The 13,769-nt window shown below is 40.2% G+C and overlaps 1 protein-coding gene across 26 annotated transcripts in view; it reads right to left on the reverse strand.

The window, feature by feature from the left end:
- The window catches only part of LOC109635535 (R3H domain-containing protein 2), a 48,900-nt gene that overhangs the window by 3,294 nt on the left and 31,837 nt on the right, over positions 1-13,769 (reverse strand). For 12 of the 26 annotated variants that reach the window (XM_069534583.1, XM_069534549.1, XM_069534613.1 and 9 more), the window contains 10 exons: positions 11,625-11,860; positions 10,351-10,526; positions 9,722-9,820; positions 8,783-9,076; positions 4,317-4,452; positions 3,159-3,316; positions 2,546-2,685; positions 1,952-2,049; positions 632-801; positions 245-389 (listed from right to left, as the gene is read on the reverse strand). In XM_069534583.1, coding sequence (XP_069390684.1) covers positions 245-389; positions 632-801; positions 1,952-2,049; positions 2,546-2,685; positions 3,159-3,316; positions 4,317-4,452; positions 8,783-9,076; positions 9,722-9,820; positions 10,351-10,526; positions 11,625-11,860 — 1,652 coding nt within the window. The remainder of the gene's footprint in view (positions 1-244; positions 390-631; positions 802-1,951; positions 2,050-2,545; positions 2,686-3,158; positions 3,317-4,316; positions 4,453-8,782; positions 9,077-9,721; positions 9,821-10,350; positions 10,527-11,624; positions 11,861-13,769) is intronic. The other 14 variants (XM_069534664.1, XM_069534661.1, XM_069534653.1 and 11 more) reach the window with 3 other exon arrangements.

Below are 13,769 nucleotides of genomic sequence, written 5' to 3' on the forward strand. Positions count from 1 at the left end.
CAATCAGCGAGCGTGTGTTTTTTGCTCATGCTATTTTTGACCTCACTTTGTCACTTGTATATAGGTGTGATGATCACCATGGTCAGTGATACATTTCAGCATTTACATGCACTTTCTTCATTCTTGGTCTCTGTATCTGCAGAGACCATGTTTGTTGCAGGATTTTACTCACATATTGTTGTATCTGTGTATAATCTTTCTGCATATATGTATTTGAACCTTAACTTTTCTCAGTCAACTGTACCTTGGGCTGGTCCTCCTGGCCGGGGAAACTGGGAAATAAGGGGTAATGGTCCAAGGCCTGGACAGACGCTGCTGACACTGCCAGAGGGAGATGGGGTGGGCGACTGAGTGGGGGAGGCCAGAGGACTTGTCAGCTGGGTACTGGCCTGGATATCAAGAGAAAAAAAGAAAACACAATATAAAAATCAGAGCCCCATGTTCCGGATCAAATGATCACCTTTTCAGCTATAAATAAATTGACTTCAACCTGCAGACTTCGACAAGCAGTATTACAGATGGCCACTAGGGGGTGGATTGGCAAATAATAAATGCACAAATTAAAAGATGTAGATAAATATTAGATGTATGGGTTTGCAGTCTGGATTCATACAATTTTCTGAATGTGCACCTGTGGAGTGTTGTCAGGTTTGTAGAGCTCTCCTGGCTTGCTGGGTCTCTGCTCTATGCTGTAGTACTTGCATGGGTTCCACTGAACCAGTGGAGGATTCTGGGAAGGCTGTGGTCCATTGGGGACACTGAGCTGCATGACCATCACCCCAGGCCCAGGAGGGGGGACTCCTGAGGAAGCATAGAGACAGAGACAGACACATATGCAATTAAACAGGTGGTTTATGCTATTTTCAGTAGACACTGTAAAAGGACTTTTAACAATACTGACCGGCCAGAGCCAAACAAAAGCCTCCGTTTAACCAAGTTATGCCCTGAGCCTCATTTTACAACATATTAGAAGTATAGAAGATCAATCACAGTGGTGAGTATTATGGGTTCTACAGGTGAAGAAACTATAAAAAAGTACAATATAAAATCACACTCTTTTAGGCCAGATACTTGAGAAACTGACCCACTTCAACGCTTTACAGACAACCTGTAATATAAAGAACCATGATGATTCATTTGCTGGTAGAAGATTAACATCTTATTTGCCTGACAGTATAAAAGCGATAAGAAGCTAGAGGACGAACTACATTCATTATTCTCACCACGTAAATAAGCTGCTGACAACATCATGTAAAATTCAAGACCCTAAGCTGAAACCTATTGTCGAATTAAGCGTGAGGGCAGGGGAAAGTTTGAAAACAAGAGACTGAATTATACATTTAAAGATAAATCACTCACATAGACAGGTTATTATTTATTGCTCCGCAGAGTGACTGACTAATCAAATTACTCTTTAAAAAAAGAATCAAACACGTGAATAAATAGTGCGCAGAGTTTGAAAGGATGATGTGATGGTCAATTCGATCTATTTACTTAAAGGAAAGAACTTTATTTCTTCACACACAACTTTTTCAAGGACATTAGTTTAAATATTTAACAAGTGAAACATGTGCTTCTGTCTGAACTTCAGCCTGAAAACCTTTCACCTGATTCTTCTATCAGTCATATAGAGTTTCTAGGTATTAACAACACTATGACTTTACAATGGACAGCTCCTCCAGTCTGCATGTCAAAGTGCCCTTGGGCAAGATACTGAACCTCAAATTGTCCCTGACATTGTATGAATAGTGTGTGATGCAAAAAAAAAATGCAGCACTTATTAGTACTGTATGAATGTGTGTATTAATGGATGAATTTGAATTTGTAGAGTAAAGCGCCGAAGTGCTCGATTAGACTAAATAACATAATAAGACATGTATTTTATGGATGTCCATTATATGATAAATACAAGAGGCATTTGTTGACTGCTCGACAGCAAAGTTGGCCTCACCTGAATATTGCTGCTGCAACTGCTGGGGGTTGCATGGGGATGGTGACTGTGTGATTTGATACTGTTCGTTGCTGGGCTGCAGATAACCCACTGACGGGCTTCAGGACAGACACACACAAAAGGGAGAGAAAACAATTACAGACATATCTTAATAAACAAAAACTCTAATGGTCTAAAGTTTCAATGTTCAGCCGTCAATGGTAAGAATCTGACAATATGAGCTCTGAGGTTAAGTTTCCCAGTTCCTGTTAGCACACATCTTGGTCTGAAGGATGAAAACACACTCAAAGTAAAACTAAAAAACACATTATTGGCAATCATGAGCTTCTATAGAGAATTTTGCAAATTAATTTTGAAAGAAGGAATCAAAATACCAACGTTCAAGCTTTTACTGCTTGCTCATAAAGATGATAATTACAAAAATAATACATAAATCGTTATGACTGCTTCTTTAACTGCTTTAGTCATCAAAGTGTCTGATTACATTGTTTGTTTAATGCGTGCAATGCTTTTCCACAGAAAGCTTAATATAAAATAAAATATTTCAATACTATTTACAACTTTTTCGTACAAAAATGATATATATGTATATACCTTGTGCTATTCTGCTGTGTGGGTGTGATAACACTGTAGTAGACAGGCATGGGCCCCTGCACAGACTGGCTGACTGGTACCATCACCTGCTGCTGGTACTGCTGCTGCACCACCTGCTGATTTTCATTTCCCACAGGCACCTGGGTTAAAGTAAAGGGTCAAAGGAGAGAACTGATTTTAATTGGTGGTTTGCGTCACTCCTGGAAAACTTAAAAAGTTAGGATTATTTATAGACAAGAATAATAGACACTGGTAGCCATTTGTGTGCCTGTACATTTTCATATTCTGTTCTGGAACATTATCTGGAAAAGTGATTCAATCTTCTCTCACTAGATATTACTACTGAATGAAGGTAACTAAAATTATGAAGATAAATTATCAAAGCAACACATGTTTGAGGTCAGTTAACTTTGTCTGACTCTTCAGTGTAAAATGATGATGTAAATGTGCACCAGATGGAGCTGTTGAACCTGGTGACAGTCTTCTTTTTTTGCTTGTGGGGCTTAAATTTTTTCAGCCCACCTGATAAAGCTCACTGAAAAGTGTGCATGTTTTGGGTAAATATTTACAACATTACAAGTTGAACCCTATGTGGGACTTAAATCATCCATACCTGATATGATGGCATCTGTGGGTACTGGACCATTATGCTTTGCATTTGTCCTCCCATGCCTGCCCTCTGGGAATTGAGCAGACCAGGGTTTTGGGGCTGCTGCACACCCATCATGCTCTGGTAGCTCGGCTGCTGGCTGGGCATCATCGTCTGGAGACCTGATGACAACAGACAAAAAAAAGGGAAGAAAATTTAGGATGGATGTTGAAAACAGTAGAGTAATCAAAGAGGATGGATTGGACTTGGTAGAGAAAACAGCTGCTGAGCTTTTGCCTTTGAGGAGAAAATGAATGTACAGCAGGAGAGAAGAAGAATCGACTCCACTTATTGCGAGAGTGTTAATCCTTGCCCAAAGGATAATATTTAGGCTGGAACTGGAAGACAAAGAAAAAACTAATCTGGGCGAGCTTTGCCTTGGTAAATATGGTACACACAATATCGCTTTTCCATAAAGGAGTTTTAATAGCATTTTAAAAATGAATGATGATAGAATACAGAATTATTTGTAGAGATACTCAGCACCCCAACAGGCTGCACATTCATTATGTTTCAACAATCACAACTCAACCAAAGGGAGCGGAAGAGAGTTAATTATTTCAATTCAGAAGGGGCTTATTTCACTCTGTTTAGGTTTTCAAGCATAAATCATCATAAAAACACCAAGGCAGCAAGACTGAATGATGCAAGGTCCCACTGACGCAATGTCCATGATCCATGTTGTTTTGGCAGGCCTCCACTGTGAGCCAGAGTCCATTTAGGTTGTCAACAATTTTCTACCTGTCACCTACTGTATAAACAGACAGCAAACCTTCACAGTGCCTGACTGAAAGTCTGTCGGATAACTCTTTCAAGGTTTTACCAGGAAAAAGGAAAGATTTCTATTTTGGGCAGAGCATATTTGACTTGGCAGAACAATGCAAGGTTGTTTAAAATCAACCTTTCACCTTGCAGACTTGAAACAGAGTATGATTCAGCAATTTGTTTTTTACTGACACCATAAAATCTTTAGCAATTCATGATTTTCATTTTAAAACAATGTAGAGGACATTGACACTGTATATCAGTGGTAATCCAATACAACCAATGTATCCATGCAACTATATACATAAAGTTTATGACAGATTTGAACATATGTAAAACACAGTACAATGTACTGACCTGACTGCTGTGTGGGCTGAGGCATAGGTTGTGTGCGCTGGGCAGGATAAGACACCTGGTGAGACATGGGCTGGGGCACACGGTACTGCTGGCCTGAGCTGGGATACTGACCAGGAGGATAGTATGACACTTGTATCTGAAGAGAAGCAACACAGACAACAGTTTAAAAAGGTTAAACGCACAGACTCAGATTAACCATGTAACTAATGTTTAATGTCTTTAAATACAACTAAGGGTCAGATGGCATAATTATAGCTTTCTTTTCATTCTTAGGTCAACTGGGAGCAGAAAAACACAACTGGAACTGCAACATTAACATAATATTGGTTGGTCACTACTAACTCCTGTGCTAAATATCTGTCTCTTTAGCAACTAAATGCCACCCGCATGTTCACCAGTTAGTCAGAAACTGTGTCTGCAGCTCGCTGCTGGGTAACAGGTACTCCCGTCAGTTCTTAGAGCTTTTTTAATGAGAATGGCAGCGATCAAAAATGACAACAAAATTAAAATTAATAAAAGCAGTTAAGTATTGTACCATCAGAACAAAACATTAAACTGGGGGTTCATCACTCGTATCAACCTCTTTTATATAGTATTGTCATGTGATCCATTGTGAACATTAAATTATTATTGCAGTCTTAAAACAATGCCTCCAATAACTCTGTGCTTCCTCATCAGTATTCAACAACAATACACACAGACAAGAGCATCAGAGAAGATATATTTAACAGCACTTAGAGGTACAAGTGTGGAGTTTTGTAGCTGGAACAAATTGTGTCTTACACAACTGGACTAAATGCAGCATACAGAATTTCCAAACACGACATAAAACAGACAAACTGAATAACTTGATTGTGAAGAAGATCGATATGTTCTGCCTCCACCTTCATTTGCATACATGACACCATTCAGCCCATCTCAGCTGTAGCGGTGTCAATATTTCCACTCCTGTTACACTGTTGACAGCCCACACATTGACCAACACAGTGCACACTGCATATATTTCTTTCCCAGCCTGTACTGTTTGGTATATAGATCTAAGAGTGAGGATAATGTAGAAAAGTGCGTAGGGGGATAAAAAGGCCCAAAAATCCACTGTCTATAGAGGTCACGACCAACTACATCATAAAAGCATAAAGAATGGTACCTTTATGGAAGAGGAAGATCTCAAAACTATTAAATTCCAATAGATAAGGATTACATAGAAGCACTGCAATTATTGGCTACTTTAAAAAGGGCATCTGACCTCAGTGAACCTCTTTCCAGTGGAAAGACCCAAAGAAAAAATAAGAGCCTTGTTGATGAAGCAGTCATATGGCAGACAGCACATTGCCAATGCTTTGATTAATACAGAAAACCAACCAACCCTTAACTTCTGCTTCAATTCTGTGACAAAGGCTCCTTTTGAACTGCAACAAACAGTTAACTCTGTGTCTGTTCTTTCTAATGCTCTCTTCGTCTTTACCTCTGCTCTCTCTTTCTCTCGTGTCTTGCTCATAAAAACGGGATAAAATCAGGATATGGCAACCAGCATCTAATTTAATCTGAATTTTTGATATGATGATTCGATTAAAAACATTTTTTTTCATGGACATATTTTATACGTAGACTTCACTACTACTCCTTTAGAGAACCATCAATGCACTATTCCAGTGGGGTTAGGCAATATAGACTATATGGGTTTGATAAATGGGATGTCTTGTGTGAAAAATGTTTGAGAACCACTGAGCAAGGTAAGCAAGCTAAAGAGCTCTCCTCTTCCCCACCCTAAACTTGTTCTCACATCCTGACTCATCTGCTGCTACGGCAACAGGAGATAACTTTTCCTCCACCCCCTCTAACCTCACCTGCGCCCCGTTGCTTTCATCCTCTCTCTTTTTGAAGAAGTTCTTTACATCTACAGCCTTCACATCTGACCTCGGTGAAATGGCTCACCGGTTACCACCAGATGTCAACAATAACATAAGTAACTGGTGTGCGCTCTCTCTCTCTAATAAAGACACAAATTGTACATGTGCCAAGTAATGTGAAGCAAATCAACTGCTTGCATGATACCCACTGGACACAGATGCTACTTATAATATTATTTTCAATAGTTTCACGCATGATCAGAATGACCATGGCTATTCATAAAACAACTGGGCCTGCAGCCTCGGATGCCCAGACCTACCGACGCCTATGCCCTTGGTTATCCATTAGATCAACCATGAAAGATTCAGTCTGCTCTTGGAACAGTGCATTTCACTTGTAATTTAAATGCTATAATTGATGCTTTAATGAACTATTACAGACCTCAGATTCCCTTCACATAGACACAACACCATTACCAATTAAAAAAAAGTGACTTCAGCTATTAAAAAACTCTACTAAACAGACTAGACTATTACAGCTTAGCCACAGAGCTACATTATAGCAGAGTGTCTCCCATGGGGTGTTTAATGGCCAGGTCAATTTAGTTCTCTCTCCTCAAATGAATTATAATAACTCATTTATGGATTTAAGCAAAGGCCTGAGGGAGAGAAGGAAGTGTGTGAGTGACAGAGAGTTAGAGAACTCATTATTGTCACCGCCTCTGCAATTGGAAGAAGGTGACAGGCTGGATGACTGAGATCGAGCTTGTGAAGGTGACGCACAGCGCTGGGAGTGCGAGGACCAAACTCCCCACTGGCTGAATCTTGCTGCTTCACAGGAATCCCATCATCGGAACATCAAGCCTCGATGATGTCTGAATGATTCAACTTTTCCAAGAAATTATTATCCTTAATTCATGATGTTTGTGGGATCTGTTTTGGATAACTGAACATGATTATTTCAGCGGTCCATAATTTTCAAAAATTATTCCTGGAGCTTCCTGATACTAGTTATAGTTAAAGAAGAGACAATTGCTTTTCAGTACACTTTTGAGTAATTCTGATAAGATGGTGAAATCTAGTCTTTCAGGTCAGATGTAATGGAAATCACAGTTACAAAATTCAAGTACATTCAATTAAAAAATGACACATTATTTTGGGTTCAAGTGGATCAGTTTCTTCATGGAAATTTCAACATTTCCTGTTATAAGACCAAAATAATATGGGTTGTTCCAGGCAATGTCTTATTGAATTACAATTAAATAGAAACAGAAATAGCCCTTAAAATTAGCATTAGAGTTATTAACACAGAACACAGGTTCTGATGACAAATCTTTGGTGATTTTCTTGTCAGAGGTGAGTACCTGTGACACAGTTGGTAATAGAAACTGTATTTACAGATACAATTTATAATTCTGTTGCTAAACTGTGATGTATTTGTCAGATATCTTATTACAAGGGACAAGGAAAGACTGTTTAATAGAAAACTACAATGAAGACTGTCAAATCACTCACTCTGTTACATAAAGGGAATCAATCAAGCATAATTTCGCTGTATCTGTATGTTAACAAGGTGTGGAGATGATCACACTATACTATTCCCTTTCATCATCCAATCTTAACATGAACACTAATTAATATGGGGTGTTAGGAACATGATCATATACAGTGGCAAAATATAAAAAGACAGAGCTATTTCCATAACAGGAAATGATTAGAAAAAGAACAGATAGGAAGAAGAATAACTATTTGATATTTTTATGTAGCCTAAAATAGATAATTAAACCTACTTATACAAAGTTGAACCAGAGTTTTTCTATTCTCAGTGTGCACAGGACCATCTTCAAATAAAATGACCGCAAACAATACAAACTTATTTGATTAATAAAGTAGCCTCATAACATATATCTAATACTAATGCCACCTAGTTCGACCTTCATTATCTCACATTAAGGATTATTTTATTGCACAAATCTATTGTGAATTACTTTGTTTGGATTTGTGATACATTTAATTATTGACTATAACAAATGTGCTTTTACATACATTCACTGGTAAGACTACAAAGGTGTTTTATCTTCTGACACCTTGGCAGCTAAATAAAGCTTTTAACCCATGGTACTGTCTGATAAATAAAACGATTCATGTGACTAGCATGATGACTAACTTTTATAATGTCTCTGGCACGATGTGAGAGGAGAGGGAGAGCCGCTGCTGCCAGAAGAGACTGACTTCTCTGAGCAACATGCATGGAAATAAACTTAAAAATAACACATTTGGGGAAATTTCTCACTCCCCCTGATGATTGACTTGCTACTAATATTGAGATGTGGAGATGAGGAAACACATTGCAAAAACACAACTTTGCTCCCCCTAATCAAACAATAGGGGAGCATTTGCACCACTTAAATGTGTATACACACCTCAATGAGTGTGATTCCTTAGGATAATTACAATTATAGTGATAATTAAAAAAACATATCATATGTTCAAGTTAATAAAGACTTTACTACACAAGTGATTGCCAGTTGTGGAGACCTGTTATATAACTTAACATACTGAAAAATATTAGAGAAATAAATTTTAACCTACATCAGATGCCTGAGAATGGTGTACCTGTTGCGGCGGTGGGGGCTGCATGTAGCCTTGTGGGGGCGGTGGAGCCTGCATTACAGGCTGCGATGGAGGGGGTGGTGGAGGTGGAGGATGAGGGTGTCCAGTGGCAGGCTGGTACCCAGACGGAGGCGGCATAGGCTGGCCTGTGGTTGCCATGATGTAGCCGGTCTGTGGAGGGGGGTGCTGGGACAGCACCGTGGGAGGAGCCTGATACATAGGGGGAGGCTCAGGGTTCTCACTGGACCCCTGCCGACTCAGCGTCATCTGGCTGAACTGGGGCGCCAGCTCTTCTCCCTGGGAGGAATGGGAACCATGTAATTTGCAGTTGGTGCCTCTATATCAGTAACTTTTGTGAATTTTGGAGCTGTATGAATGTCACAAAATGTAAACACATTGACAGACTGCTACATTAAATGTGCTATTTTTAAGTCTTCTCTGCCACAGAATGTGATCTCATGCCGGTGGTGATTACTTGCCAAGAGCTTTAGCCATCAATGTGCTTACAAGAAATAAGGTTTTAATATGCCTTCTAATCAGTGATAATTCTTCAGGGCAGACTGGACACTACAGTGACTCACTATCGAAAAGTGACAAGTCGGGCTGATCGATGTTTAGCATGCCGAATTCAGCAGAACAAAAGAATTGATAAAGACACATGCAAAGTTGGACAATCATTAAGGTCCTCAAATAGAACAAAAGGCTTTCTTGCTCTGGCTTTAGTCTCAGCCTGCAGCCAGAGAGAAAGTAATGCTGGATTGGTTGAGAGCAGTAAAGCAAAATTCTTACATAACTATGATTAAATACCTAACAGTTGTAAATAAGAGCAGGGTAAGAAGAGTGCAAGAGTCTTTAGCAGAATACAGCATTAGTGTAAGATTGTCAGTAATGCAGAGTTTAAATGAATGAATAAAAAGAGATGAAGCTACAAGGTGTCAGTACCATTGTGTACTGCTGGGGAGGAGAAACTGGCAGGAGAACCTGGGGGCAGGAAGGGCTGGAGTAGGAGACAGGCTGAGAGGGCTGCAGAGACGCCACCGGCTGTGCATGCCACCAGGAACAGGGAGGAAATAAAGAATATAAAGAGAAATGAGCAAGCCAGCGAGAAGGAGAAGAAGGAAAGAAGGAAATAAAGAGAAATAAAAACATTGGAAAGACGTGGGTCAGAACACAGAGGAAAAGTTGTTAATGAACAGATGGATAGCAATGGAAATAAAATGTAGTGTCTGGATATTAAATAAAAGCAGTAAAACAATGAATATAAAATCTAGTAGACTCAGAGAGAAACCAGACAGGAACCAGACCGCTGCCCTTAGACATGTAATTAACGGTCAAAAACTGTGAGAAAAAAGTTCCTTCTCCTTATATATGACCAGACGTCAGCCTAGTTTTAAGCCCTAATTTAATAACTATTAATGGAGGAATGTGGTCAGAGGACCAAGAAAGAAAGCTGTTAAGCTGTTAAACTGATCACCACATTGGTCAACACATCAGTAACCGTCTGCATTTGAACACATTTTAACCCTAACCCTAATATCACGGGGATAAAAACAGCTAGTGGAGGTAATTACCTGAGCGATCATGTGGTTGCCCATGGGGTGTTGCTGTGGGGTGGGCAGCAGGGCAGTCTGAGGCGGAGCCTGGGGCTGGGGCTGCTGTGGCTGTTGTGATGGGCAGGGAAGCAGGCTACGACTGGACTGGGAGGCTGCGGGTGAGGTACACACATCAGGACTGACTAGGGAGAGGCCTAGTGATGCAAGAAAAAATATGATGGATACAGGATATAATTGTGGCATTAATGCCTGCGCTGGGCAAAACGATGAACCCAAAACACTTCCCCATGAAAACTATTTTAATCATTTAATGTCTGGCAAGTATCCCTATATTATTCTCAATTTTATGTATAACAGACCACTAGAGGGCAAACTCAAACTAAAATCACAGCACAGGTGAAGCCTGTCTCTAGTTTAAATGTATTGGGCCACATGTTAATCATAGATACCAATGACTCCTCATTGTTATAACTTACCCAAAAGTATCTCTGAATATCTCTTGCAAAATGCAGGAACTCTATCATCATGTGAAGCAGCCAAGAGTTACCAGTGGCACAGAATTTCATGATGAGGGAAAAAAATCGAACAGCTTGAGAAAATAATTTTGGCCACTTTCAAGAGCCTGGCAGAGGAAAGTGTGAGTATTTGACTGACAGATAAAACTTGTCAAATGTGGCATATAGATTCTACTTTTTTTGAGGGTATGAATGGTAAAATTTTGCATTTCAGTAACAAGTTATCTGAGAAAATCTCTGTGCTTATTGGCTATGATCTAAAGACGAATAAGCCTCTGGGGGAAACAGCTAATATTTTGAGGCTTTGAGTGTAGACAGCGATATCTGTCTTCTGTTGGTCGTTCACTGTTTACAGTCTGAATAGTTCTTTTATCACGAGTTGAATGTTTCTCCACACAAAACCCAGACTACCTTTTGTCAGTGTTTTAGGTCCATCTGACATTTTTGACTTATCTCTATTAACAGCTATCTGCAGATGAATGCAGACAGATTTAAAAACAATAGTTGATGCTCTTCGGTTAATGTGTTTCTTTTCCTCTCCATGCAGACCGCTTACCTGTGGCCAACCAAATTCTGCTCAAATGTGATTGGTCAAACTAGAAACGGAGACCAGAAGGCTTCCGGCTCAAAACTCTTATCCCCTTACCAACAGATTCTGCATATTCACATGAAGAATCTGTTTAGAGAGATAACACTAGCTAACACTAGTCTCAATCACATTCATTACAGAGATTTAGATGTTTCTCCTTCCCCTCAACTCATCTCTACAGTCCTCACCAGATCGAGAGCCTTTGCCGCTTCCCTGTGAGCCTTTGTTGCTGCCGAGGCTATCCCCTCTGGTGAGAATGGATATGCCAGAGAAGCTGCTGGCCTTAGTGACGGGTGGCCGGAGGGTGCGGTTGGAGCTGTCTGAATCAGTGCTGCTCCAGGGCCGTGGCTCCAGGCACTTCATGTCACTGTCTGTGCTGCTTTGACGACTACTAGATGCCCGACTGGAGCTCTCACGATTCCCTCTGAGAGAAGACAGAGGAGGGAGAGAGAGACAAAGAGATGAAATGATGGGGGGTAAAATGGGTAGATGGAGAAAAAGGGAAGAAAAAACAAAGTGAGGTAATTGGGGTGTTGAAGTGAAGAGAGTTAAGAGATCAGTGAGAGATGTGTGAGAATTACAGAGAGAAGAGTTGAAGAATAAGTAGTCAGAGGAGGAGAAACACAAAAATGTGTAAAGGTAGGAAGAGAAATATTTCAATAGCAGGGAGGATGTGCACACAGGAAAATTTGAGGGAGAAAGGAATGTAGGTTGGGGCAGAACCAAAAGACAGTTAGACAGAGAGGGATAAAGGGGGGGAAGAAGCAGAAGAGCAAGAGAGGGTCATCAACAGGTAAAGGAAACACACAGTTCGACAGGCTTTAGGGTGGGGCATTCAACACAGATGCATATAGTCTAGTTCCATGAAACCACGATACAAAAGTCAGGCAACAATCCACCATACAATATTGTGTCCAATTTTTAAAATACAACCACACACACATTCACACACACAAACAAACAAACAAACCCATCCACAGAGAAAAACACACATGCAGGGAGAAAAGATGCCACACTAAGGTGTAAGAGGGTCTTACAGTGACACCAGATGAGACAAACTTCCATGAATTCAACGCACAAAAGACTGAAGACAACATTCACGTGAAGGACGATCCAGAATGAGCACTTGCATACAAACGAGTACATGTTGAATACAGATAAACAGTAACACATGCACGTATTGTATTTAAGACAAGGAATGATGTAGAAACAAGACACACATACACCTGTAAATTAATATCAGATGTACACAAACACCCAGACATTAAGAACAGATGTACATCAACACTCAGACTCACACGCACTATCTACAAAATAACCACTTGCTACCACTGGTTCACCACCATGAGTCTTTAAACTATATTGCTGTATACACACTCTTTGTTGTGATGCTGTCACCCTGGATAAGGGCAGCTGCCAAGAAAACCAATGATCACACTGTAAGCGTAACCACCACTGTGGGGGAAACCCCTCCATCACAAGTGGATGGTTGGGTCTGCCATTGACATGTCAGCATTTAGAATATTATTAAGCCACTTGAAAGTGTCTTACAGTGCATGTGCTTGAATATAACAAATTCAGATAAAGATGAAAATCTAAAAGATATGTCAGCTGTGCTAATTTAAGTGGTTCAGATATTCAATTTAATGTAGACAGACCCACAGCTCTGCCCTAGAGACAGCAGAGGGGGAAAACACCAAGGCAGCTGTAAATACTTGATTTTTTCATCCACTTAGGAGTGGAAGAGGGACATGAACAGAGTATGTCTGTGTAGAGAGAACAAGAGTAAAATGAATTCAAAACACGTACGGCTGACTGTGGGAATCTCCATGACAAGAACAGGGATGTGGTAAGGGTTGTAAAACCCTAGCGATAGTGAGTGGCTGTGGCTGATAAATATTTCAAAGAGACTGTAATTAATGGAGGATCTATTTTGAGTCATCTCTCAGCACAGCCTATTTTAAGGAAGACTGGGTGCTCTGCAATTCTTTGTACAGGCAGGAACACACTTGTTCGCTTCGCTCTGCAGACAAAGATGAGAGCGGATGGTGGGGAGAGGGAACAGGAGGGATTTGACTGTTCATCACATGATATTTCATCTCCTCTCCTCATGACGGCATTGCCCATCACATGCACAAACAGGAGAAGCAGGGAAGCTAGGCTGTAGTTATGTGGTTCCATCACTGTCAGGCTTTTAATAGATGCTGAATTAACCCTTGTTTCACTAGAGAGCTTCTTGTTGAGGTTCATTTCAGAGGTTTTACGGTGTTCATAGTATAACAGCTTGTATTCTGTAAAAGGTGAACACCTGATATACTTAAATGTAATGCAGG

This window comes from Paralichthys olivaceus, chromosome 2 (assembly GCF_024713975.1).
Source record: "Paralichthys olivaceus isolate ysfri-2021 chromosome 2, ASM2471397v2, whole genome shotgun sequence".
Classification (NCBI taxonomy): domain Eukaryota; kingdom Metazoa; phylum Chordata; class Actinopteri; order Pleuronectiformes; family Paralichthyidae; genus Paralichthys; species Paralichthys olivaceus.